At 42.0% G+C, this 24,397-nt stretch overlaps 3 protein-coding genes across 5 annotated transcripts; all 3 read right to left on the bottom strand.

Annotated features, from left to right (window-relative positions):
• Positions 1–3,176: 3,176 nt before the first annotated feature.
• On the bottom strand, positions 3,177–7,432 carry LOC109643577 (E3 ubiquitin-protein ligase TRIM39-like). The gene is made up of 10 exons (XM_020108737.2): positions 6,497–7,432; positions 6,023–6,257; positions 5,559–5,931; positions 5,343–5,438; positions 5,000–5,233; positions 4,763–4,910; positions 4,649–4,675; positions 4,465–4,529; positions 4,224–4,343; positions 3,177–4,007 (listed from the first exon to the last, which is right to left on the bottom strand). Exons 1-10 carry the CDS (start codon positions 6,537–6,539, stop codon positions 3,606–3,608), a joined length of 1,743 nt encoding a protein of 580 aa, XP_019964296.2. The 5' UTR covers positions 6,540–7,432; the 3' UTR covers positions 3,177–3,605.
• Positions 7,433–13,132: 5,700 nt separating this feature from the next.
• On the bottom strand, positions 13,133–17,949 carry LOC109643576 (E3 ubiquitin-protein ligase TRIM39-like). Of its 2 annotated transcripts, none has more exons than XM_069518565.1 (10): positions 17,869–17,949; positions 16,655–16,894; positions 16,216–16,561; positions 16,002–16,097; positions 15,676–15,909; positions 15,365–15,512; positions 15,174–15,200; positions 15,030–15,094; positions 14,779–14,901; positions 13,133–14,469 (listed from the first exon to the last, which is right to left on the bottom strand). In XM_069518565.1, the coding sequence occupies exons 2-10, from the start codon at positions 16,879–16,881 to the stop codon at positions 14,107–14,109; spliced, it is 1,629 nt and encodes a 542-aa protein (XP_069374666.1). In that variant the 5' UTR covers positions 16,882–16,894; positions 17,869–17,949; the 3' UTR covers positions 13,133–14,106. The 2 variants fall into 2 exon arrangements, with proteins under 2 accessions (XP_069374666.1, XP_069374667.1); XM_069518566.1 differs by having other exon boundaries at positions 16,655–16,883; positions 17,869–17,889.
• A 2,021-nt stretch (positions 17,950–19,970) lies between these two features.
• LOC109643575 (macrophage mannose receptor 1) lies at positions 19,971–24,213 on the bottom strand. Of its 2 annotated transcripts, none has more exons than XM_069518567.1 (6): positions 23,161–24,213; positions 22,944–22,982; positions 22,447–22,833; positions 21,716–22,072; positions 21,373–21,464; positions 19,971–21,199 (listed from the first exon to the last, which is right to left on the bottom strand). In XM_069518567.1, the coding sequence occupies exons 1-6, from the start codon at positions 23,189–23,191 to the stop codon at positions 21,098–21,100; spliced, it is 1,008 nt and encodes a 335-aa protein (XP_069374668.1). In that variant the 5' UTR covers positions 23,192–24,213; the 3' UTR covers positions 19,971–21,097. The 2 variants fall into 2 exon arrangements, with proteins under 2 accessions (XP_069374668.1, XP_069374669.1); XM_069518568.1 differs by having other exon boundaries at positions 22,447–22,786.
• Positions 24,214–24,397: the final 184 nt, after the last annotated feature.

Here is a 24,397-nt window from a genome sequence, read left to right as displayed (position 1 = left end):
TGGCACCATGTGTGAAGCTATACGCAGAAAATAATTAGTCGCACGTGTGTATAGTAAGTTTCACTATATTGCATTTATAAGTATTGAGGTCAGATACATCCATGTATTTAACTGGGTCGGCATTCAGTTAATAAAACATATGAACAAGGTCAATGAGGGAGAACATTCCTGGAAACCTACAGAACCTGTAGAGAATACGTTTAAAAGTTCATATGCACGCACTGCTTTAAAGCAAATGTGTATTTCTGCATATAATAATAATAACATTAATGATAATGATGAAATAATAAGGATGATATAATAATGATTCCATTAAGTTTAATCCGTCCAGTAAATAACAAACAAACTCACATGAAAACATTATCACCCGACAACACAACACAGGACTCCTGAGGGTTAATCCACAAAACAAGGTTTAACATTTGTTCCTTGTATATTTATATATTTATACAAGTATTGAAGTGTTGAAGTCACTAGACTGACAACTGACACAATGACACGACTGAGGCTCCAGTTTCAGAGGAATGCTGATTTATGAGAGCAAACGCAAGAAAACAGAAAAAGCACACGTGCGGTCCCTACACATGTTTTTAACCTCAGCGGAGGAGGATTAGTTTTTGTCTGCGTTATTCGTTTGTCTGCTAGTTAGCAGGATTATGCTCAAACTACTGGATTACTGCAAAACCTGGTGGAGGGACGTGGTCAGGACAGAACCCATCAGAAAACAATTTAACGGATCTCGATGAAAATTAATGATATTTATAAGCGTGGGAGATTTGGTGCAGGTCCAAATAAAAATCTGCATCTAGTGAATTTAAATGTGGTTTCATGAGGAACACAACGAAACTCAAACTATCCGACATTACGAAGAATATTAAAAGAGCAGCGATGAGGCAATGCTTTGGATGTGTGTGGTGCCAGCTGGACTCAGGAGGGGGAGCGGTGGACTATCACCATCCCACCACTGAGAGGCCATCTGTGGGTAAACACTCCCAGTCTCTCTGCCCCATCATCCCTCTGCACTTGCATTCCTTTACAACAGATATCCCAATATCATCTCAACTTATATCTGCAACAAAAGAACAACACAGTTTATGTTTCATGCACTTTAGCTTCGTTAACCTTAAATAAAATGATGACTCGTTGTTTCCTTGCAGGGAAACCAGAAGACTTGAAGAAGAATCAGAGTGTGCATCTCTACGGTTAGAACTTCAACAACAAAGCCAACAACAAAAAGCACAAAAGCGTCCTTTGCAACATGCAATAATAAATTGTACTTGAAAAAAAAACCACCCACCTCTCACGTTAACTTCTGAGTCTGCAGGTTTGCTTCTGTGAAGCTCGAGCATCTCAAGAGTCCAGTTCCCCCCTTCTACCGTCAGCTTTATCCCTGTTCCTCTGTTTCTCCTTTCTCTCTCTAATTTCCTCTCAGATCCAGGAAACCCTAGTGTTGGAGCAGACGTTTAATCACATCACGGGTACGCAGCCCTTCTGTTCTCACGGCTCCTCCACCGCCTGCTGGGCCCGATTCCCCCTCCCTCACGTTCTCCTCTTTTACAGCAGATATCAAACACATCGGTTTGTGGAGCATGTGTGAAATCAAAAGTCTCACAGACAGATTCATCACTTTACGGATCCCCGGGGGGGAAATGAAGTTACATGAAGTTCAGAACCAGGTTGGTTTCATTCATTTTAAGAACTCAGTGGTACACATGTGTAGTGGAGCAGCACAGGAACCATCCAGAGTTTGTACTGTAGCGTGTTGCGGGTAAACAGGCCTCCCAGCATGCAACGTTGATAATCTGGGCACGTGCCATTAGTACTGAAGTTGTTCTCATCGTGACAAGTGCAGTTGAGGTTCTAATAGACGTGTTTTGGCACCATGTGTGAAGCTATACACAAAAAATAATTAGTCGCACGTGTGTATAGTAGGTTTCACTATATTGCATTTATAAGTATTGAGGTCAGATACATCCGTGTATTTAACTGGGTCGGCATTCAGTTAATAAAACATATGAACAAGGTCAATGAGGGAGAACATTCCTGGAAACCTACAGAACCTCTGTAGAGTATACGTTTAAAAGTTCATATGCACGCACTGCTTTAAAGCAAATGTGTATTTCTGCATATAATAATAATAACATTCATGATAATGATGAAATAATAAGGATGATATAATAATGATTCCATTAAGTTTAATCCGTCCAGTAAATAACAAACAAACTCACATGAAAACATTATCACCCGACAACACAACACAGGACTCCTGAGGGTTAATCCACAAAACAAGGTTTAACATTTGTTCCTTGTATATTTATATATATATATATTTATATAAGTATTGAAGTGTTGAAGTCACTAAACTGACAACTGTAATGGAATCTGAAATGATGTTGAAGATAAAATTCAAGTCACAGGTGAGAGAAGCAAATGAATCCTGTGGAGTAAAAGTTAAGAAAGTGAACGACTGAGAGTCCTGTCGGCTTCTCATGTGGCTGTTCACAGTATTTGGTGTCTTTAGTAGGAATGCGAGCAGGTGAGTGTTCACAGGTGTGGTGTCTTATGAATGTAACTGATATTCCTGGGTCAAAGATAAGCTCTGCCAGCGACACACAAAAGCTTTCTTATAACTTCGAGCTCCACCCAGGTTCAAGTTTCACTTTGCAGCTTCTGCCAGAAATGAACAAATGTTTGTGATTCTTTAGATTAGTTACGAAATCTCCACCGCACCTCAGTCACGATTTTAAGCTGCCGTGAGACAGAACTCCGGAGAAGCTTTGGACGCATGTGAGGACGCAAATGTCCAATTGAGAGCGACCAGACTTTCTGTAGTTATTTTAAAAACAGCTCTAGAGAAAAGAAAACAAATATCTCAGGATGACACAGAGGGGACATACATGTAGCTGCTGCGTTGTTCATGTGTGAGACACAAACTCTGGAGAAAGTCAAAGTGCTCCGGTGAAGTTTAAAGGAATGCTTCGGTACTTTTCAACACCTCTGATCGTATTTCTGTGCCATCAGGTGAACATGCACATAACATGAGTACTTGTGCACAGACGGCTCATGTTTGAAATATAAAAGTCTGTTAAAGTTGTGTTGCAGCTTATGAAGATGTCAAGAGACAAAACAGATTTAATTTTTGTATTTTAAACAGAGTCCGCAGAAGTTGAAGAATATAAATGACAAACCAGTTTATTTTTTAAAACATCTTTTATCTCCAGTTTATCCGTCACACATTTAGGATATGGGTTTCAAATACTGACAAACAAATTTAAAACAAATTTAAAAAAAAACATTTACATACATTTATATACACAAGTTTGGAATCACGGTGTAAAAAAAAATTCACATTTAGACTTCAAAAGAGTAAGACTGTCGGGAAATCAACACATCGTAAAAAAAGTTTTTTTCAAAGCTACATATAGCTAGCTATAATTCTGAGTTTTTGAAGTGGTGAAGCGGGCGTGGCCTATCACGTCTTTGCTCATAACTCTCTCTAGTGCGTTTCTAGTTTAAGCAGAGAAAACTTGGCCTGTTGCACGTCAATCTAAACCATGGTCGCTAAACGTTTTCTCATTGTTGGCGTTATTCCTTCGCGTCGCACATTATACGTCTGACTCAATGATTATTTCCTGTCTGTCCCCGGCGCTTCTCTCCGGAGGACAGATCACCAGCGGGGTTGTGTTCTTCCCGTTGTCTTGAACACAGGGATTGAAGTAGGGCTTCAGAGGCTCGGTGAAAGGACACCCGCTGTACGTGTAGATATGAGTCTTTGTCTCCGCGTTGTAGAACGACACCGACCCCCCCTCGTAGTCCAGGAATATGCCCACTCTCTGCGGGGTTTCCTGGGCGTGGATGGTGATGGAGGGGCTGGTGCAGGCGCTCAGGCTGCCTCCCTTACGCCTGCAGATCGCCCAGTAACCGCTGTCGGGACGCACCGTGATGGTTCCCTTTCTGTTGATGGACTCTCTGGCCACACCGAGATCCCAGTCGGTTTTATCCCCAACCTGGAACACGCAAAAGGATCCAGAATTAAAAAATACAGTTTTTAAAATAACAACAAAAGAACCTCAGTGTGATAAGCTTAACGTAAAACGGCAGAGAGAGCTTCTTTTGAGAAATGTTTATTTCATGACTGATACCGCAGCTCCAGATCTGGGATGTGATCTTTAAAAAAACAACAACACACTGAACGCACAGTTTCCACGATTGTTGGCTCGTACCTGAACTTCCCAGTAGCGTCTTCCACACGTGAAGCTTTGTTTCCCCAGAACACAGACGCAGGTGTCAAACCGCTGAGGGCTGTCTGGTAGTGAGGTCTTTTTCTGGCTGCTGAGGCTCACCTGCAGAACAATGGAAATAATGTTATCATCGGCCTAATCAGCAGCATTGTCTACAAGGTGCCACTTCTGTATTCACAATGAGGTTTATCTCCACGTGCTCATGAGGAACATCAGACAGTACCTTCTTTCCATCTGGAGACAGGACCAGCCAGCCTGAAGCCGTCACGGGATCCAGAGTCACGTCCACTGCAGAAATAAAGACAACTGTGAGTCCGGTGCACAGGACGAGATGCTAATCAAGACTGAACTATGCTACTGCAAAAAAATTAAAAATTAAAAAAAAGAGTGCATGATTCTGAACACACCTGCATATTGAGTCATCTTGTCTGTTTCTGCAAACAGGGAGAAGAAAAATGTTATTTTCATGCGTTCGCTTCCAACAACGAATCTTTGGTCACTTTGAAAAATTCAACACTGACCTTCTGCTGAGAGTTTGTCCACAACTTCCTGACAAACATCCACCAGAGCGGAGACGGCTCTCCTCACCGTCCCCAGGCAGTTATCGGAGTGGACCGTGACCTCAGACCACTCTTTAGTGGACGGGAGACCGCCGACAGACCGGAAACCCTAAAAACAGAGACAACAAATGTTATCTCACGAGTTCAGCTGTTGACGTGTTGATGCAGCACAGACGTTTTGAAATGTAGATTTCTGACCTGCAGGATGTGAAGAGGGTTCTGAGTGAGCTCCAGGTGATGCAGCTCGCTGCCCCTCGTCTGCAGTTCGTTGATTTCACGCTCCAGCTCTTGAAGCATCTGCTCCGCCGTCCTCTCTGTCTCTTCCTGTCTCTGCTTGAGCTCGTCCACCAGGGCGGCCTCTCGTTTGTGGATAGCAGTGGTCAGCATGGCGCAGACCTGAGCGCTGCTCAGAATCTCTCTCTCTGTGATTTTCTTTCAAGTGAAACAAACATTTTCACATAAATTTACAGAAAAAAAACCCCATCAGTGTTGTGAATCGACTGGTTCTGAGCTTTCATCTAAGAACCAGAGCAGAACTCACTTTGCCGAGGTCGACTGAATTTGCGATCTCCTCCATTTTTCTCAGCCTGGTCTGGATCATCTGCTGAATGTTGACCTTTGTAGCCCTCAGTTGAGACTGAAAAACAAAATCAAACAGCATGAAATTTTGAGTTGAGACTTCACGGGAACTTTCCTACTTGAAGAAAACACAAAATACTATTTTGACGCAGATAAATCAAATCAAATTTCTCCTCACCTTAACCCTCTTGCTTTCCTTCTCCATGGGGACGACCTCGTGGTGTTTATGGATCCCTGTCTTGCAGCCCACGCACACCGGCCTCTGGTCTTTCTTGCAGAACATCGTCAGTGGCTGGTTGTGGTTTCTGCAGAGGTGACTGCTGGTGAAGGTGGCCGGATCCGTCAGCCGGTGTCTCTGCAGCGCCGGCACCTTCAGGTGAGGCGTCAGGTGAGTTTCACAGTACGACGCCTGGCAGACGAGACACGAGCTGATTGACATTGACTTGTTCTTGTGGCAGACGTCACAGGGAACTTTGTCAGCGTCACAGAGTTGGTTTGGTTCCACCGCAGAGTCGACATCCTCCTCTTCTGATGCTCCGGGTGACAGAGACCTGTTGAGTTTAGATTGAATCACGTTAGACTGCAACCAAATCAACCAAATTCAATTATATAGTGACTAGTTATATAATATTCAAAACAAACCTTTCGATGAACTCAATGATTTCTGCAAATTCTCGGTTGATCCTGAGCTCTGGACGTTTTCTGTACATCTGTTTGCACAGCGGACAGTCGGACTTGCCCTTCGTATCCCAGTAGCCTTGGATGCAGTCGAAGCAGAAGTTGTGTCCACACGGGATGGAGACGGGACTGTTGTAGATGTGCAGGCAGATGCAGCACTTGAAATGCTCCTCGAATACGACAGGTGAAACGTTCCTGACTGGAAGAGTGAGACAGTAATTTAATCAGACGTGCACGTCTGAAGGTCGAGACATAAAGTTTCACATGGTGCAGGAAGATTCATCTCTTGAAATGTGTATAAACCTTGCTACAAATACATCTAGATAATCTTACAAGGGATTAAAAACACAGGGAACAGGTTGATATAACTATTTCATTCCTTCTTCACCAGCACTAAAGTTTATCAAAAATCCCATAATACAATCAATCATCTCGTACCTGATTGGGTCGACATGTTGTCGGGTCGGATTATCCTCATCATATGCAGCAGACTGAAGGTGTGAGTCTTAAATAGTCCAGTCAGGGGTAAGTCACATTGTGTGAATGCCTGAGCTCCGCCCCCTCTTTCCCGTCCTCACTGAGTCATTCTGGAATTTCTTGAGATAATTGTCACTTGGATTTGACACTAGGTCACATAGTCAACCTCCGATGGAGCAATGACCCGAGAGATGGAGAGAAGGGTTGGAAACAGGTGGTGCAACTCGACATCACATGTGTTTTCTCCTCCTACTTTAATACACTGCGTCTTTGTATCCGGTTGTTTGTTTAATTGAGCAACAAGATAAATTAACACGCTTCAGAAAAGTTTCAGCCACGAGAGATTAACGTTAGAGACGAAAGGGGGGGGGAGAGGATGACAGAAAGTGGGACGTTAAAGGTCAAAGGTTAAAGCTGCAGTGTGAAAGATTGACAGAAACTGAATATGAAATAATCCTGATGATGTTCTAACAATGTTTCGTCGACGTTACAAACAAAAAACAAGAACACAGAAAAAAAAAGTTCAAAAAATGAGGAAAACTCAAATCTATGTTCAATTTCTTTGATTTATATGTAAATGTCTCCACCAGTAGGTTTTTCTTTCATTGCTGTTTGCAGGAATATGCAAAAACTTTGTTTTAATGTCTTCGGTGAAAGAAGCAGATCCAGGAACTTGTATTCTCTTTCTTTTACTCAACAGAATTAGTATCTGTGAACAAATAGTAAAATCAGTAAATCAGTACATACGTAAATACTGATGATAGTTAAATCCACTGTGTTTGTTTAAAACCATGTTAGAAAACTTAACATGCCTTTAGATCCTTTTTGCGACCTGCATCAACGTGAGAGGTGTAAATCCATCATTACACCTGTCAGCTCCTTTCAATAGACCTGATAATTGCTGCTGTGAAACTGGGATGACAAGAAACACTTTGGTCCCGGGCCAGGTCTTCTTCTCACATTTTCAGAGAAGTGAAACTTAAGCGATACAACAAGCTGCGTTGTTCTTTAGATTTTTGTTTCAGTTATTCAGAAACTTAAAGTCAGTTTTGCAGGAACCTGTTGAGCAGAATTCCACGTTTCGGAAGAATAAACATTAACATCTCAAGCTATGTACATTCATGCCAGCAGCAGAAAAGATTCACTGAGAGAGATTTCATCTGCTCGGCTTTTTCTTTTGTCAAATGTTTTAGCATACGAATAAAAAGTATTAATTTTAAAAGGAAACATTGGACTCAAACGCTGCTGACATCACAAACTTTCGAAACCACTGACCATCACCTCATCAAGGTTCTTTGTGCTAGTTGTGCTCTTGGTTTGCAGAATTTTAAAGGTTTGTGTTGAAGCAGATTACATGGATATAAGAATCTGTAGTTTTTGAATAACGCAGAAACTCCTGGCTGTACTTTATTGGGACTGAGTATAATTGTTGTTGTCACTTGGAAGAAAACTAATTAGCAAACTACTCATTTCATTTTTCTAGTGGAAGAGAAGAAGAGAGAACTTTGTCACGGATTTAGAAATTAGGGGCCGATCCAGGATTTTCTTTTTTATCACTTTCCGGAATTTCAGGGAGTTTTCACCTTTTTCTCAGTGAATAAAAACTGGAACTTAATGAATCACGTATATTTAGGGAACTGATATCTATGAGCTTACAATTCGATTCACTCACGCTCAACCGAAGGATTAGTTCTAGTTTCAAAATTGAATGAAAAGTTGTTTATTGCCACATTTCATGAACTGAGTGATTCTGTGACGCCCACTCATTAAAAAGCTTTTTCTACATGTCGTGCTCTCTGGTAATGTGGCGTCGATTTCATCATATTTACATGAGACAGCGGCACGTGTAAAAACACTGAACCATCCTTTAACTCAATTAAACGTCCAGCCCTGTTAATGATTAGATAGTAGTAATTTCCCCACGCCATGTGTTCTTTAAACTGGATCTATGCACCTCACTGAAATGATGTCACCTGTTCTCTTTGATTTCACCCGTGCTAAGTCCGACTGCTAGCACCCAATCAACGTTTCTGTTGAGCTTAAGAGAGAAATCAATCAACTTTTCAACGCAGACGTCAAATATGAAGAAAGGAAAAGAAAAATGCAGCAGAGCTCGATATATTTCACAATAAGATGAAAGTACCACAGACTCTTTTGAAAATCTGCGCTGCTTCAGGTTTTCTGTTCAGTTTACAGCAGCTGAAGGAAAGTGTGGAAAACAAAGTGGATTAACCAGCGAAACAACAATGGCGGACTATGAATCATACTCATCCAGGAACAGAGAGACTCGACTTGAGTCAAAGGCGGGAAGTGACTCACGGAACAAATTGCAAAAGCATTGATTGAAATTAAGACTCAAAGACATTTTGTTTACAAGCTTACACAGTGGAAAATCACCATTACAACTAATTAACTCACTAACTAACTCTAATATCCTTCTGAGTTATTTAACGTACGATAAATCTAAATCTCTTTAGATGTAAAGCTGAAGAGCTACTTGGACAGGTTGAAAACTATTTTTCTTTTTTCTTGTTGGATTAAACGAAAAGAATTTTACCAAATTATTATTCTGGCCAAGATCTAGTTTCATTCACTCAAAGCATCTCCTTCTAAAAAAATGTCACTTGATGTTTTCAAGTTTGTATTTTTGTCGTAAAACAACAAAACAAGACAAAGACATGAGATTAACAGCCTGAGACTCTATTCCTCTGTGATTTGGTGTTTGGTTATTAACTTTAAAAGAAATCAATTAAAGGAAAACACAAATACAACAACCAATTTTATAGAACTTGAATTAAGAAAGTAAACATGTCACATATTGATAATTCTGTGAAGGATAATATCGAACGAATCAATTTGAAGAAATGAAACACAAAAGAAATCCTGATGTATTTACAGCAGCAGTGGTTTTCACAGTCCCGTCAAACAAAGCTTGTGAGACCAGCGTCCCCTCTTTAAAGTTTGATCTCATGCACAGACATGTCGTCATCAGATTATTACTGATGCCATGCAGGTAGTAAATTCACAATTACGATCTCTGCTATTGTTTCAGGTTTCCCATAAGAGTCTCATTGTTTGAGCAAACCATAATTACTGACTGTCAATGTGTGCAAAAATTCCCCGAGCTTTAAATGAGAGCATTTCGAAATCTGAACGAAGAATCAACAACTCCTGCTCTCAAACTACAAACGTGGCTCTTGAATAAAGAGGTGTCTTATGTAACATGACGGAGGCGGAGACTGCCCCCTCGTCACCGGCTGCTTTATCTGCAGCTACACGGCCGGTTTTAAACGTTCCTGTGCGATGAGTGGACGTGTGTGGATCGGCAAAACATTTTCATTTCCTCCTGTGACTTGTATCTGTTCAGCGTGGTCACACTTGTGTCGTCCTCGATGCGTCTTGTTTCACAGCTTTTCTAACGTGGTCAAGTCGAAAAGGTGTTCATTAATTACCGATGCAACAAAGATGCTTGAACACACATAAGTAGAGAGTTGGGTTTTCCCTGGGCACGGTGCCGATGTCTCGTTATGTCATTTATGTTCGGGCGGTCAGACTGCTTCTGCAAGAGCTTCTCTATGTTTCAAATGTCAGGATGTTGTTCAAGCACAATGCTTCTGAATAGCAGAGGACTCGTCTGTTGACAGCGCTGACAGTAAACAGTCACACCTCAAACTCCGCGCTGCAAATTCTTGGTTCTGGTTCCCACAGTTGTGTCTGCACGGTTCACTCCCACAGCGAGACGAGGACCCACAATGCAGTTTGTCCTTTGCCAGGGTAACAGATGTATGAACAAAGTTTATATTTCACCAAAAGTCCATTTCAGTTCATTTTGCCGTTGCTCTTCTGTATATGTATGTATATGAGAGTTTTATTTTGTTAAAGGTACAGTGTGTCGAAAACATGGCGGCCTCCGTAGAGAGGGTCCCCTCCATGTAAATATAAAGTATTTAAAATTGGAGTGAAAACCTCATGAGGATTATTCTACATTAAATTTCTTATCAATTGTTCCCTCTCACCTAAATCTTACACACTGGAGCTTTAAGTTGTGTTTTTGTTCGGATGACCTCTAACCTCGATGTGAGGTCACTTCCTGTAACTTTCCCGCTATCTCACAGAGACGGAGGCGAAAAGAGAATAAAAACACCGTCCCTCGTTTGGAAAGACTCTGTAGTGTCAGCCAGACCGGCATCAATACTGATACTAGGTTCAAATAATGGCTTTGTGGTAATAATAATAATAATAATACAAATAATAATAACTGTATCTGTATTGCACTTATCTGAACAAAGTGCTTCACAAGAAAAATAATAGAATCCATGGCTAGAGGTGGTAAAGGTGTCTCTGTGTCTTAACCAGAACGTTCAGTTATTTCCATCCGTCTCATCCAAACTAAATAACTCACATCGTGTACCTTGTTACTTAACCGCACACCTTTCCTGCCTCGTAGTGATTTTCTTACCACTGCTCCATTTCCTTATTAAAATAATGAGAAACTTGTTTGATAAGAGGTGTTACATAACAGTGACTTCCTGTGTGATTGCGACTAATGAGTAAACAGTGCAACGCTAAAATGACAGACGAGTGTAAAACTCCCTGTTCTGCCAGAGTCTGCAAAAAGAAAAACATCATCGCGTGGAGTCGCTCTCTAATGTGCAGGACTCCTCGGACCGACGGGTTTTTGGAGATTTGTTTGATTTGATTTGATTTGTCATTTAAAGGTCCAGTGTGTAGAATTTAGTGCCATCTAGAGGTGAAGTGTGATGTTGCAGCTGAACATTCTAAGGTAAAGAAAACAACGAATCACACAATCGTCCACGCTGAACCTTAACGAGAAGATTCCTTTGGATCAGCATTAAAAGAGCTTATATAACGCTGCCCCTATAGTTCCGCATGTTTCCAGCGAGACATTCTGTGACGGGACGATGTTTCAGTTGTACCATTAGTTTATGGTAAACCCACACCTGAGGACAGTGAGATAATCATGGCAGTTAAGTGGCAGGTACTTTGTTACTTCATAATGAGGTAATGTCACTCAGAGGATTATCTAACGAAACAGAACCAGGTCAGTCTGATGGCTTTGTTCTAAACCTATAGAAATTGGTCAATAACTTTCATTGAGTTTTAATGTATAGTTTCTCTTCTGACCTCAGCACAGTTGAAATGGTGGCGTGTGCAGAGGCAACTCGACAACAAGTGGCACCATTACACAACGTTGTGATTGACATGTTAAAGGGTTTCTATACCTGTCACACCTTATTTCTTTTTTTAGAATGCAAACAGTGGAAAGACGTGTCATCGTGTTGTAACTCTAAACGCATGAATACAACACGGGCTCTTCAGAGTTTCCGTGGTTTTTGTTTCTGGCAGAAATAAAAAGTCGGCATCAGTCAGAGAGCCGTTGAAAGAGGAAGAGCAGGACCCCGAAACATTCACTTATATTCATTTCTGCAGAAAAACATTTGCAGGATCAACAATCTTTCACGCACACGTTTCACGACTCTTCACCAGAACACACGTTGAACTCGGCTTTAGGAGCATTGGAGGAAATCAGAGGTTCTCTATTGCATTTGTGTGGAGCAAGACGATTATTAATCATTAGTTTGAGTTTAAGATTGAATTAATGACTTTTCGAGCCCTTGTGTTTTCAGGACTTACTTCCTCCCATTGAGTCCGATTGGTGACTAAAGGTCAAACTCTTGATTGACAGTTCTGTTCCTGCTTTTAAACTGAACTGTAAAACTTTAGAGGACAAAAAAAAAATCAATCAATACTTTTTTCCTTAATGAACTCTGCCTTAATCCAATCACTGAAATATAACCTTTAACTGGTGTTTCACACTCACACACAACTGGCAGACACTGAGCCTCTTTGTATTCGCTGCATGATTCAATTAAATCCTCGACATATAAGAGAAAACTCTCTGGTGCTGGATCATCGGCCCTGACGCCCAAGTCTGTGAGCAAGTTTGGACATTTTCTACATTATACTTTAATTAAAAACTATTTAATAAAAATGTTTTGTTTAATCCTGTTGTGAAGCACTTTGTAACTTTGTTCAGATAATTATGATAATGATGATTATTATTATTCTCGATGCAGAAATCAGACAAACTCCAAATGCAGTTTGCAAAAGTCTGGCAGACAAACACATATCATCTCAAAACATAACTTAAAATAGCTCGAAAGAAAAAACATCTCTTTACGTGTCACATGGTTTTTGGAATGAAACCCGACGTGCTGCTCGGTGCCAGCAGAGCGATGTGTTGACAGGAGCTGCATTGTTTGCACTGTGGACAGTGTTGATGCAGCCTCTCCCACATTCTCAGAGGCCTGAGTCAAAGCTGAACAAGGGTGAAAATGACTCAGAGTGTTTTGGTTTGAAGAAGCTTTATTTGGTAAATGGCAACGGTGGCTGAGACAGAGAATGTTGAACTCGTGTGAGATGAAAATCTTGTCGCAGCAATGGTTCCATCAGGTTGCAGGTCAATCAGGTTTAACAGGTCACAGAGGGCTGTTTTTTTAACTGTGTACATCCCGGGCTGGAAATACCCAGGTGCCCCCCCCCCCCCCCCCCAACACACACACACACATGCAAAAGTTAGAAATTAAATGAATTAAATACGTCATTTTGTTCTGTTTACTTAAACTGTACACTGTGATCCAAATGTGACGTTCAGTATCAGATCTGTGTGTCGGATGACACTCATTGTCTAATAGTGTCATGATGTCACAGCGGCCATGTTTGTATCTTCACAGTTTATTTTGGGAGCGGGCAGGAGGAGAGGTTGTAACGGGGCTGCAGCGCCCTCTAGTGACAAGCGGCTGTAACTGTAATCAACAACAAAAAAAAAAAAGCATGGATCTTAAAAGAGCTCATACCTCCACCGACACACATGACGGTCTAGTTCCTATGGTACAAAATATACAGGGAACAGGAAGTGGTCTGATGATATAAGTAATTAGTTTGTCATAAAATATAGTTAAAGAAAGTGAAAATAATTAATTTGCACCAAATTATTTCCAGACCCAGGATCCAAATCTCCATTTAAAAAAAATCAAGATTCAGGATTTTTCTCTGTAAAAACAGTAAAATGTTCCTTCATTATCATTATTATTATTATTATTATTATTATTTTATAAATCAAAAGGAGGAATAAAATAATAATATAATAAAAACTGTAAACATGGCCTATTGTAACTTCATAGTTTAGTCCCAGGCAGCCACCAGGGGGCGATAGATACACTTGAAGTACTTCTCATCACAGCTGTTGTTTGTAATTAGTTCATTGATGATAACAAGATGTGATGAAATGTCATGATTGGTCGAGCTCCGTCCTCTGATCACGACTGAGCGGGACAGTAAGGCCTCGTTTCTGGACAGTGTCCCCTGAGTCGAGACAGGTCGTCCGTCTTTATGTACAATCTGTTGTCGTCGTTGAAAAGACAAACTGCGGAGCGTTCAGCCCAATGAAGCGAAGTGCAAAACAATTGCATCCGTGAAACGATGGAGCTCGACTGTATCCGGTCTTTGCCTCCGAAGAAATTTCAAATCTCTGCTGCCGCTTCAGGGAATCAAACCCAATCCACGGGACAGATCACCAGCGGGGCGGTGTTCTTCCCGTTGTCATGGAGACAGGGGTTGAAGTAGGGATAGAGCGGCTCGTTGAACATGGACCCTCTGTACGTGTAGATATGAGTCTTTGTCTCCGCGTTGTAGAACGACACCGACCCCCCCTCGTAGTCCAGGAATATGCCCACTCTCTGCGGGGTTTCCCGGAGGTGGAGGGTGACGCAGGGGCTGGTGCAGGCGCTCAGGCTGCCTCCCTTACGCCTGCAGATCGCCCAGTAACCGCTGTCGGGACGCACCGTGATGGTTCCCTTTGTGTTGATGGACTCTCTGGCCACACCGAGATCCCAGTCGGTTTTATCCCCAACCTGCAAAACGTCGCAGGCAACGCCGGGCGTTAGAAAAAACAGCTAATATCAAAGATCCAATTAAAAGGAATGAGAATGTTTCAGCCACAAGAGGGCGTTAAGATTTATTTTGTGTTTTGTGTGTGTGTGTGTGTGTGAATGTGTGTGTCTGTTTTAGTTCAATGAAATTGCTGAGCATCTTTACAGTCGTGAGGAATCACTTTTATTAAGATAAAGAAATTCATTAAGACATTATTAAGATTAGTAAAATAAGAGCCAGTGATGGTTGAGCTCTTATTGTGAAGGTGAACAAATTGTCATGGACCTGACCTGAACTTCCCAGTAGTGTCTCCCGGAGGTGAAGCTTTGTTTCCCCAGGATGGAGACGCACGAGTCGAACCTGCGGGGGGCGTCAGGGAGCGAGAGCTTCCGCTGCTTGCTGCTGAGACTCACCTGAGGATCATCATCGACCACATGAACAAGCTGACCCCCGACCTCTACCCATCATTCTCACTGCAGACACACTGATATGATGTCAAACTGTTGCAACGCTGTCCTCAAGTCTGTTTCAGTCTTTTTACCTTTTTTCCATCGGGGGACAGAGTGAGCCAGCCCGAAGCCGTCTCAGGATCCAAAGTCACATCCACTGGAGACGGACATGAGGATAAAGTTATGACAAATATGATCATCGTCATTATTTTACACAATGAAATCCAAACCCGTACCTGCATGTTGACTTATTTTGTCCATTTCTGCGAAAGAAAGCAGAAGAGATGTCGTCAGTTGGTTCGTGACGCGACACGAGGAGCATTTGACAATAATCGAGTTTTTCTTTTGTCTCGAGCAGTTGAGGATTTTCGACGGACAGACGGTAGAGAATGATTATCTTCACGTCTGGAACTCTGAGGCCACTGACCGTCTGAAAGCAGCTTCTTTTCAAGGTCGTGGCAGGTGTCCACCAGTTTGGAAAACGCTTTCGACACCGTCCCGATGTAGATGTCGGACTGGACTCTGACCTCGGACCAGTGTCTGGTGGACAGTGGAACACTCAGAGGGGGGAAACCCTGAAACAGGACGACAGCGATACACGTTCGTCACAAGGAGCAGTTTGTGTTTGTGTCGTATTTCTGTTAAATCCACAACACGTTAAAGCCAGTGAGAACATAGACTCCCTGATTGAGTGCCCCCTGGTGGCTGGTTGCAGGACATTGTATGTGCAGGACTAACATGCAAGAGGTGAAGAAGGTCCTCAGTGTTCTCCAGGGACCGCAGGCCCCGACATCTCCTCTCCAGCTCCTCGATCTCCTGCTGCAGCACCTTGAGTAACTCCTCCGCTCTCCTCTGGGCCGCCTCCTGCTTCTTCTCGATCTCCTCGATGAGCAAAGCCTGGCTCATCTCGATGGCACTGATCACCATGGTGAAGACCTGAACGCTCGTCTGTATCTCTCTGTCTGTCTGTGTCTGCAGATGTGACAGTAGCACAAATATTAAAATGGCACGAGTCACTGGATGAGATAAACTAAATGCACTCGAACATAAAGATGAAAACGTACTTTGCACTGCTCCACCGAGTTCTTGATCTCCTCAGTCTTCTTGATTCTGGTCTGGATCATCTGCTGAAAATCTGCCTCCGTTCTCCTGATCTGAGTCTGTGAAGGTTGGACATGAACTCATGATGCGATTCGTACAAGAAGCAACACTTCATGTGATATAGAATTTAAGAGTCAGTGTAGAAGACAGTAAAATACGCCCCTCTTCTTCTCTAACCTTGATCCTCTTGCTCTCCTTCTCTATGGGGATCGTAGTGTGATGTTTGTGGTCCTTCGCGACGCATTTCACGCACACCGGCGTCTGGTCGTCCGTGCAGAACATCTCCAGGAGCTTGTGGTGATTCTTGCAGAGATGAATGAAGGTTTCCGGATCTGTGAGTCGGTGCTTCATCAACATCTGATCACTGAGGTGAGGTGTCAGGTGACTTTCACAAAACGACTTCTGGCAGACGAGGCACGACTTGACCGCCATTTGTGTGACTTCGAGGCAGATGTCACAGGGAACGTCGGTCTGCGACGGTTGTTTCATGATCGGCTTGTATTTGGGTTTGTCCTTCAGAGACCTTTGGATTTGATCAGATCTGGTTATTTTCAGTCAAATATAGAAAAGTGGCCAAAAAAGTTAGTTTGACAAGTTAAAAAATGAATCAACAGACCTCACGAAGTCGTTAGTGATGTCCCTCAAGCCAACGTTGATCCTTAGTTCTGGACGTTTTTTGAAGACTTCTTTGCAAATCGGACACAACGACTTGCGTCTCGTGTCCCAGAAGTGATTGATGCAATCCAGGCAGAAATTGTGTCCACATGGGATGGAGGTAGGATTTTTGAAGCAATCCAGGCAGATGCAGCAGCGGAACTGGTCCTCTGACAATGCGGAGGCCATGTCTGCAAAAATACTATGTTAAATATAAAGTTAATGTACAAATAATGTAGTTATTCCAAACAAACAGTCCGACATGTTGAGCAGGCACATTGTGCAGATCCAACGTAAAAAGCTAATATACGAAGCTGACATTTAACTTCATGTGTCAAAAACTAAAAAAAATGTATATGTTAAAGAAATGTATTCAAATTCGTGGAACAATTGGTTGAGATTCGCCCACACACAATTACACAACATATGAAGACAAATAATAATTATATGCATCAGCATGGTTTGAATCAAAGCCACGCATCAGTGATAGGAACAATAGATGACAGCCTGTGTACAAACAGTAGCCGGGGCGAGTCCATGAAACAGTTTAATAACATGTTATTATTATCATGATTTAATATGTGTTATTCAAATAGATGCAGCTTCTCACAGGACGTGATAAAGTTTCCAGGGACTGAAGGTGTCTGAAGCAGAAGAAGTTAGCACGAGGTAAAAATGAGGATCTACTGTCGCAGCTGAAAAAACCCTTTTTTAAATTTGTTTTGTTTCGCAGATCGTTTAGAAACGTCAGGATGAAGAAACTATGTCACATTGATTTGTTTCACCAGAGTCTCTTTAATTATTCTAACTTAATTACACTGAACTTTTAATCCATCAGACCTGAATCTGTCGTCCTGGTCCTTTGGCATGAGAACGAACTTTAAGTTGAAGAAACACATGAGAGAGAGAATATCTCTCGGTAAATAAATAATAATTAAATATTTAACACGTGAGTATAATCCACGTTTTCTGTACATTAGCCGATACACTGTAATAACAAAGCTCGTTATCTGACATTCATCTAGAAACAGAGCTCCTGGAGTTTGTGCTGTCGCGAGCTCGAATATTAATTCAATTATTATTTTTTCTTTCTGCTACTTCGAAAGGAGAACGTCCACCACAGGTTTGGGAGTCGATCTTTTACCCATAAGTCATTGAGTATAAATCAAGTCTTACCTCTGTGGGTCGATGCGGAGACAGTCCTCAATATGCTGACTGTGGTTTCATGAATCGGTTTTAAAACAGCTGATGTCCTATGACGTGGATAATACGCTCCTCCCACAAATGTCTTTTGAGTTCAACAGGTATTTCTGGTTGTCCTTCGTCGCCTTCACCAGAATTCACTAGACATTTTAATAGTCTTCTGTGAATGATGTTTCAGAGATCAAACCTGAAACATCATTCAGCAGCCGCCTATGATATCAATCACTTCCACTTTTTAGGTTTTCTCTTCATCCATGAGTCCAGAACAGTCATGAACGAGTAAATCAATTCGACTACAGTAAAACTGGTTTTGAGGTTATTTCCCCTGCTAAAGAGTTTTCTGGTGGTTAGTCTGACTCTTGTTGAGAGTTAAGGGCAGAAGCTATCGCACGTGGTTGATTGATTTTAACGAGTGCTATCACCTTCTGTCAGATCATTTGGAAGATTTACTAGCAAACATTTTACAGTTTACACATCCAGCAGTTATGGTACAAGACTGAATCTTGGGTTGAGTGTGTGGATCCCTGGAAACTGTGAGTCCAGAACTCTTTCACTTGTTTGTCTCCACCAGCTCCAGACGGATTCACCGAGGTCTTTAGCTGCTAAATGCTCCACCGTGTTCCCCAGCTGCAGATGAAGCTCCACCATTAGATTCTTGGGGCATTTTTAAAGAAGAGAAGAAACGTGCGGCAGCTGAAGAGGATGCTGTGTTGTGAGGGTGAAACAGTTGAAGTGTTGCAGTGTTTCCTTATTTATCTCACACGTTTCCATTAGGAGCAGTTTTAAAGTCTGTTTTCTGAGCAGCGGAGGGTCTCACAGGTGGATCACTACCTCGACGTTTGTGCGCTGGCGTCTAACGATGACACAACAAGGGAAATCCCCGGATTCCACTCGAGAGAAAATGACTCCATCAATCTTTTCTACCAAAGAGTTCTGAGGCGGCAAATTACAAAGCTGTGTGTAAAAGTTATTTCATGCCACTGGGGACAAACTGCACCCTGTAGTAAATTATTCAACTCTAATTATGTCACAGCACAAGTACTTGTGCATATTGAAATGAGCTGTGCCGGTACACTGCGAGTACAAATATAACTTTGGGGTAAATACGCTCCCATGTTACATTGGAAAGTTTTTAACTTCGACATGTTCTTGGATCAGGTATTTGTCTTGGCAGTCACTAAATAGTCTTTACAGTATGATTACATATGAATGGACTGGTCTTAATGGGATAATAAGCAGTCTGGCTGTACAAGTACATTTATCCACTTTAGAACTGGGTGGAGTACACAGAGCTGTGTGGTGCTCAGCGTCTTTCTGTCCATCCTCCGCTCCCATGCACGCTCTGTGATCAGTCCAGATCTACCACTGTTGCATTTCTTCCTCTCTTCTCTCTTCTTCTTCTTCTTCGTCCCTCCAGTCAGGAATGTTTTAAAAACACGCACCTCACTTGGTAGAAGACGTTTTGGGACAAGGGCCAGAAAAAACAGGTTTCTCTCTCTTTTAACGACGTGACGCAGGGAAGGTTTTTTTGTTGTTGGTTTTTTTTGACACTTGAATTCCCAGAGAACCATTCATGTTTGCTGAGTGTCGTTAACGATGGAATACAAACAAAAACCTTTGCGTCCAAGTGGAAAGATCCAACTCGATGAATCTGACGAGGGAGTTTGTGTTTGTCCAGAGGGAAACATCTGGGAACAACAGCAAAGAAGGAACTACTTGTGCTTTGATGCTGTAATTAGCAACTTCATACCTGATGATAAAATGTGGATGAACAAGTGCACAGATAAGATAATGAGTCGTCGTGAAGATGTTATCTCCTTCTTCATGGTTCCTTCAATGTGGGAGTTCCACAGTTCGACCCCGATGGAAAACATCCTGAGGAGAACGGATGAGGAGTTGAGAGAAGTATTCAGGTGCTCCTCCAGTTAAACATATTAAATAATAACTTCAATTCACAGTAAAGCTTCCTCCGAGCACCATCGTTCCACAAAAAGAGACAATTTGAGTCTCAAGAAATGATTAATAATCAAATCAATAACTATGATAAAAATGACCATATCAGCAGACGAAGGATGTGAAGTTCACCTCAAAGGTTTATTATTAGTGAAGACGGCGTGTGCGTTCAAGAGAAACATTCATCACGACAGAAATAAAAGTACAAACACACAAACTAAAGGTACTTGCTGCATACAGAGGAGTATGAGACAAACACGAAACACACACTAATGAAACATCACACTAATTAAAATAACGGTTGTGTGACGGGCTCTTGCTGGTTTGTGTCTCCTGTTGTTTCTGCCTCAGTTCTGCTGGGAGGTCGAGAGAGCGTGGGGGAGGGAGAGTGTCTCCCTGGCTGGAGGAGCAGGAGAGATACACCCACCTCCTCCTCCAGGAGAAGAGAGAGAGAGAGAGAGAAGAGGGGGAACTGGTGACGTCATGGGCCCCGAGGAACACAGTGACCAACAGGAAGTAGAAGAGATGTGGCGTCACGTCGGAATGACAGGGTTAATAAATCAGATTACACAGAGCGAACTGGCAACGACTCAGACTGTAACAATATAAGAAAACAGACTGACGCAATAATATGATAATATGAGCAAATATACAAGAAGAGAAAGTTTAAGCCACAAAAATATGAGTATAATAAAAACCAAAATTGAGCAGAGGGTCAGAGTAAATTCGATTTTTTGGGGTGTGTCTGTGGGTAGTCTAACGCCACCCAGTGGAGCAGTCTGAACATCGCGTGATATTATGTTTAATTCACTCATTTCATGAAGGACACAATTTTAAAAATCAACTTATTGAACAAAATATGGATTTTTCACGATTTATAAAATATTCCGGATTGTCCTCGTGTCCTGGTTTATGAGCTGTTTTCAAAAAAGCCGGAGTAAAATTGATTAATTGGTGTTTTTCTGAAGCTTTAAATGCTTAAATGGACATTTGCACAGATGCGTTGTTGTTGTTGTTGTTGTGTGTCTCCGGCAGTGTCACAGTGTGCGGAGACACAACATTTGTTAGTGAGATCATCTGTTTTACATCTGTTTTGAGATCAGGGTTTCAGTTCGTCCACGCTCCGTTTAAAAAAGTTCTATCAGCATTTCAGGATCTTTCTTTTGTCATTCGTGTTTTCGCCCAGAACACATTTTTAGATTTAAGTCTGGTTTAGATTAATATTCTGTAAATGTTCACGTCTTTAATCTCAGTTCTCTTCTTCTTTGTGGAAGATGTTTTCATCAGGCTTTTTAATCCATGCAGCTTGGAAACCTTTGGTCATCCCTCTCTTTTTCAGAGTTTCCTTTATCTGGAAAACAAAAAACAACATCTCAACAATAAAAAAGTGGTGAAATGATTCTGGAAAAGATTTTTACCACACAGCTATGGAAGTGTATCGGGTTAATTGTCGTAGATTTTGTCGCTCACACTGAAATATTAACATAAATCTATAAACCCGCGTGTGTAAAGTTAGAAAGTTACCATATTCAAGATGGCGTCTGTCACATCAGGGTCGTTCAGGTTGATCGTGGATTTCAGAACTTTCACCTTAATGTAAAACAAGTGCTTCTCTTCTGATAATGAAAAAGAAAAGTTAGAAATAGATTCAAACATGTATATATCTCTATATATATATAACTTGATGGCTGAACATAAACTACCAGGACATTATTTCACAGTTCCATCGATGAAATAGAGGACGCAGGGTTTATGACCTATGCTGCAGCCAGCCACCAGGGGGGGGTCTACATCGATTTGGCTTCAATTTTCCGGGAGACGATGGTTAGAACGTTTCTGTGTTTAGGAATAATAGAAATGAACTCACTCCTCTGGCACATGAAGTGAAATCGAGCATCACAGGGTTTTTCCATCCACTTTCCATGGTGACGGTCGCCAATCCTGCTGATCACGCAGCTCCCAGTTCCAACCACTTCTGGACGTCCCTCTATCCAGTTTCCAAATGAAGAGCGAGTTCCCTCTGAGTTGTCGAAAAAGGGGTTTCTGAAGAGGCCGATCGAGGCCCGCTGGCCACTCGGTACCGACTTCTGGATCAACGCATTCTCAGTGGCGTTGCGGACACTGGCCAGGTCTGTGTGGTGCAGCCTGCAGTAAGCCTGAGCTTGGTTCCAGGACGTCTTATCGTTTACGTAGACGTATCTTTGAATGGAAATGTTCGGCAAGTCTGAAAGAATTTTTAAAAGGTCAGACACTGGAAGTTTACTCTGGACTTAACGATTTTCATCAGCAAATAACACGACATTTATTTTTCTAGATCAATTGGTTTATTTATTTAAAATTTATCTCAGAGTCCAAAACATTTTTTTTTTACATCCAAAAAACTAAATCTATAAAAAACTTCAATTTACAGTTAAATCAAATTTGGAAAATCTGAAAAACTTTACATTTGTTAAATTGCAACTTTGAAACGATTGAAAATAATAAATAAAAGATCCATTTATAAACTTGTATTGGTTTTATTCATTCTTTTAATTATTTAAGGGATTATTTATTTATTTATTTATTTTTGCAGGAAACAGAAACATCACAAATCCTCACCATGTAGGTTTTTCTTGTCGTAGCAGACGAAGGGGAGTTGGAAGCTGCACCTGTTATCAAACCAAAACCCGTCCAACACAGAGACGCACACGTGCTTCACATATCTCTTGACATTTGGTTGACCTGCTCTCCACACGTGAAAGTGCTGCTCGTTATTCGTATTGAGACTGTGATCCTGTGCAGACCACCACCACCGCCAGGGTCGGTCGTACCGGCCGATCCACACGTCTCCCTCATGACCAGGGGCGGCTGCAGTCAGACGCTCCATGTCCTCCATGTTGTCCACGCTGGCCAGGTCAGCGTGCTTCTCTCTGCAGAACGTCTGAGCTTCCTGCCACGTCTTCAGTTCATCAATGAAAACATAACGACGGAGGCAGGAACACAGTCCTGCCAGCACAGAGACAGTTATCAAGTGACAGGTGTCCATGTCCCCACCGGAGGACATAAATCCACTTCACATCAGATCTCCTACAGAGAAAAGAGAAATGTGGACTGACCTGACAGAAGAAGAATACACAGCACCGTCCTTCTCACACCTGTGGACCAGAGACACGATAACTATATATAATTACTCAGGAAAACTTGTGTACAATTACTTCAGTGCAGTTTCTCAGCTAATCATTAAAAAGTAGCTCACATATCATTTTCCATTCAGCTTTAAGTTCCTTAAGATTTAAAAAGGTTTGTTTTATTTTTTTGAATCTTGTTTCTTACCTGAATTTACTGGACGGCAGGATGGTGACATCCTCCCCCTTTGAATCTGACGGAGCTTCAAACTGTCTGAATCCTTATCTCACCTGCTCTTGTCTTTCTCAAGTCCTGGTTCTTCTTCTTGCTTCTGAGCTTGATTGCAAATCCAATCCCTCCGTATGCAAAACCTGTCACGTGACCTTCGTCCCGTCACAGCAGCTGAACCGCACTATGTCTGATTTCAGTTTCCTCCAACTTACCCTGAAAACCTGCAGCACTGGTGTGAGAGTAAAACAACTGTTTATAAAATGATTTTCTCCATTAGGACAACTCACGCTCCGGTGTTTGAGAAGAACCAGAGCTCACCGGCCTTCTGGACCCAAAATCTTGATTAGCTACCAATCTCATTTTTGTTATTCGTCAAACTTATCAAGACGCTTCGCTTTCCTCCTCAGCAGACTGATCTGATGTTCCCGAAAACTATGACTTCAATCTTCAAACCTCTGTATTTTTGAAGTGGAGTCGTTATATCTAAAGAACGTTTAAGGACCCTGGATGTTCTCTGTGAGTCAAACCGCAGCGTCAGGGTCACGGACGGTTTGGGAAATGTTTGCTGCGGTGTCGTGCCGCGTTCAACAACGCAAAGCAGATGTAAAGCCGCTCGGCCTCGCCTGATGCAAACAGTATGCTAACATGAGGGGACGCACGGCCGCTTGCATCAGCGAATACAATAAATCTCATTCCCGCTCTGTTCTTATGCCACAAGTGATATCACAGTTACAAACATATGGTTTTGAATGGCAGCTCAACAAAGCGTCACAGTGCAGGGCGGCGGTCACGTCCGTGGTCAGGTGTTAAGAGCTCTGGGGCTGAGGTTATGTAAATAAACACGTTTGTGTCAGAACGTTTCCAAACCATCGGCTGTGAGCGTCTCAACAAAAGGTTTTTAATGAACTCAGAGTTAAAACTGCGACGTTAAGATGGTGAACAAACTTCACTTCGTTAGAGAGGAAAGTGAAAGATGAAACCACATCTAATCTTTTCATCCACACACAATTACACACACACACACACGTCTCTACCTCAACTGTACAATTAAAGTAGAAATGCTCTGTTTGTGCTTTTATTTTCTGCATAAGTCAGATGGAGCTCATCCTGTTTCAGGCTTTTTATTTCCAACACGTGGAACAAGAACAGCTAACTTTACAGGTGAAGTGCAGGAGAGGAAACTGTTTCCTCTTGTTCACTCGTGGCTCTCCGT

This window comes from Paralichthys olivaceus, chromosome 22 (genome assembly GCF_024713975.1).
Source record: "Paralichthys olivaceus isolate ysfri-2021 chromosome 22, ASM2471397v2, whole genome shotgun sequence".
NCBI lineage: Eukaryota > Metazoa > Chordata > Actinopteri > Pleuronectiformes > Paralichthyidae > Paralichthys > Paralichthys olivaceus.
This window is presented reverse-complemented; position numbering and strand designations above follow the sequence as displayed.

Excerpts from the sequence above, each read along its gene's own strand:
- LOC109643575 (XM_069518567.1), bottom strand. The coding sequence starts at position 23,191 with ATGTCACCATCCTGCCGTCCAGTAAATTCAG. Across the intron at positions 22,834-22,943 it reads GTGTATTCTTCTTCTGTCAG|GACTGTGTTCCTGCCTCCGT; the intron begins GTCAGTCCACAT and ends CTGTGCTGGCAG. Across the intron at positions 21,465-21,715 it reads TCACTTCATGTGCCAGAGGA|AAGAGAAGCACTTGTTTTAC; the intron begins GTGAGTTCATTT and ends TTTCATTATCAG.
- LOC109643576 (XM_069518565.1), bottom strand. The coding sequence starts at position 16,881 with ATGGCCTCCGCATTGTCAGAGGACCAGTTCCGCTGCTGCATCTGCCTG. Across the intron at positions 16,098-16,215 it reads AGGAGAGCAAGAGGATCAAG|ACTCAGATCAGGAGAACGGA; the intron begins GTTAGAGAAGAA and ends CAACCTTCACAG. Across the intron at positions 14,902-15,029 it reads TGTCCCCCGATGGAAAAAAG|GTGAGTCTCAGCAGCAAGCA; the intron begins GTAAAAAGACTG and ends GATGATCCTCAG.
- LOC109643577 (XM_020108737.2), bottom strand. The coding sequence starts at position 6,539 with ATGATGAGGATAATCCGACCCGACAACATGTCGACCCAATCAG. Across the intron at positions 5,439-5,558 it reads AGGAAAGCAAGAGGGTTAAG|TCTCAACTGAGGGCTACAAA; the intron begins GTGAGGAGAAAT and ends TTTGTTTTTCAG. Across the intron at positions 4,530-4,648 it reads CAAGATGACTCAATATGCAG|TGGACGTGACTCTGGATCCC; the intron begins GTGTGTTCAGAA and ends TTATTTCTGCAG.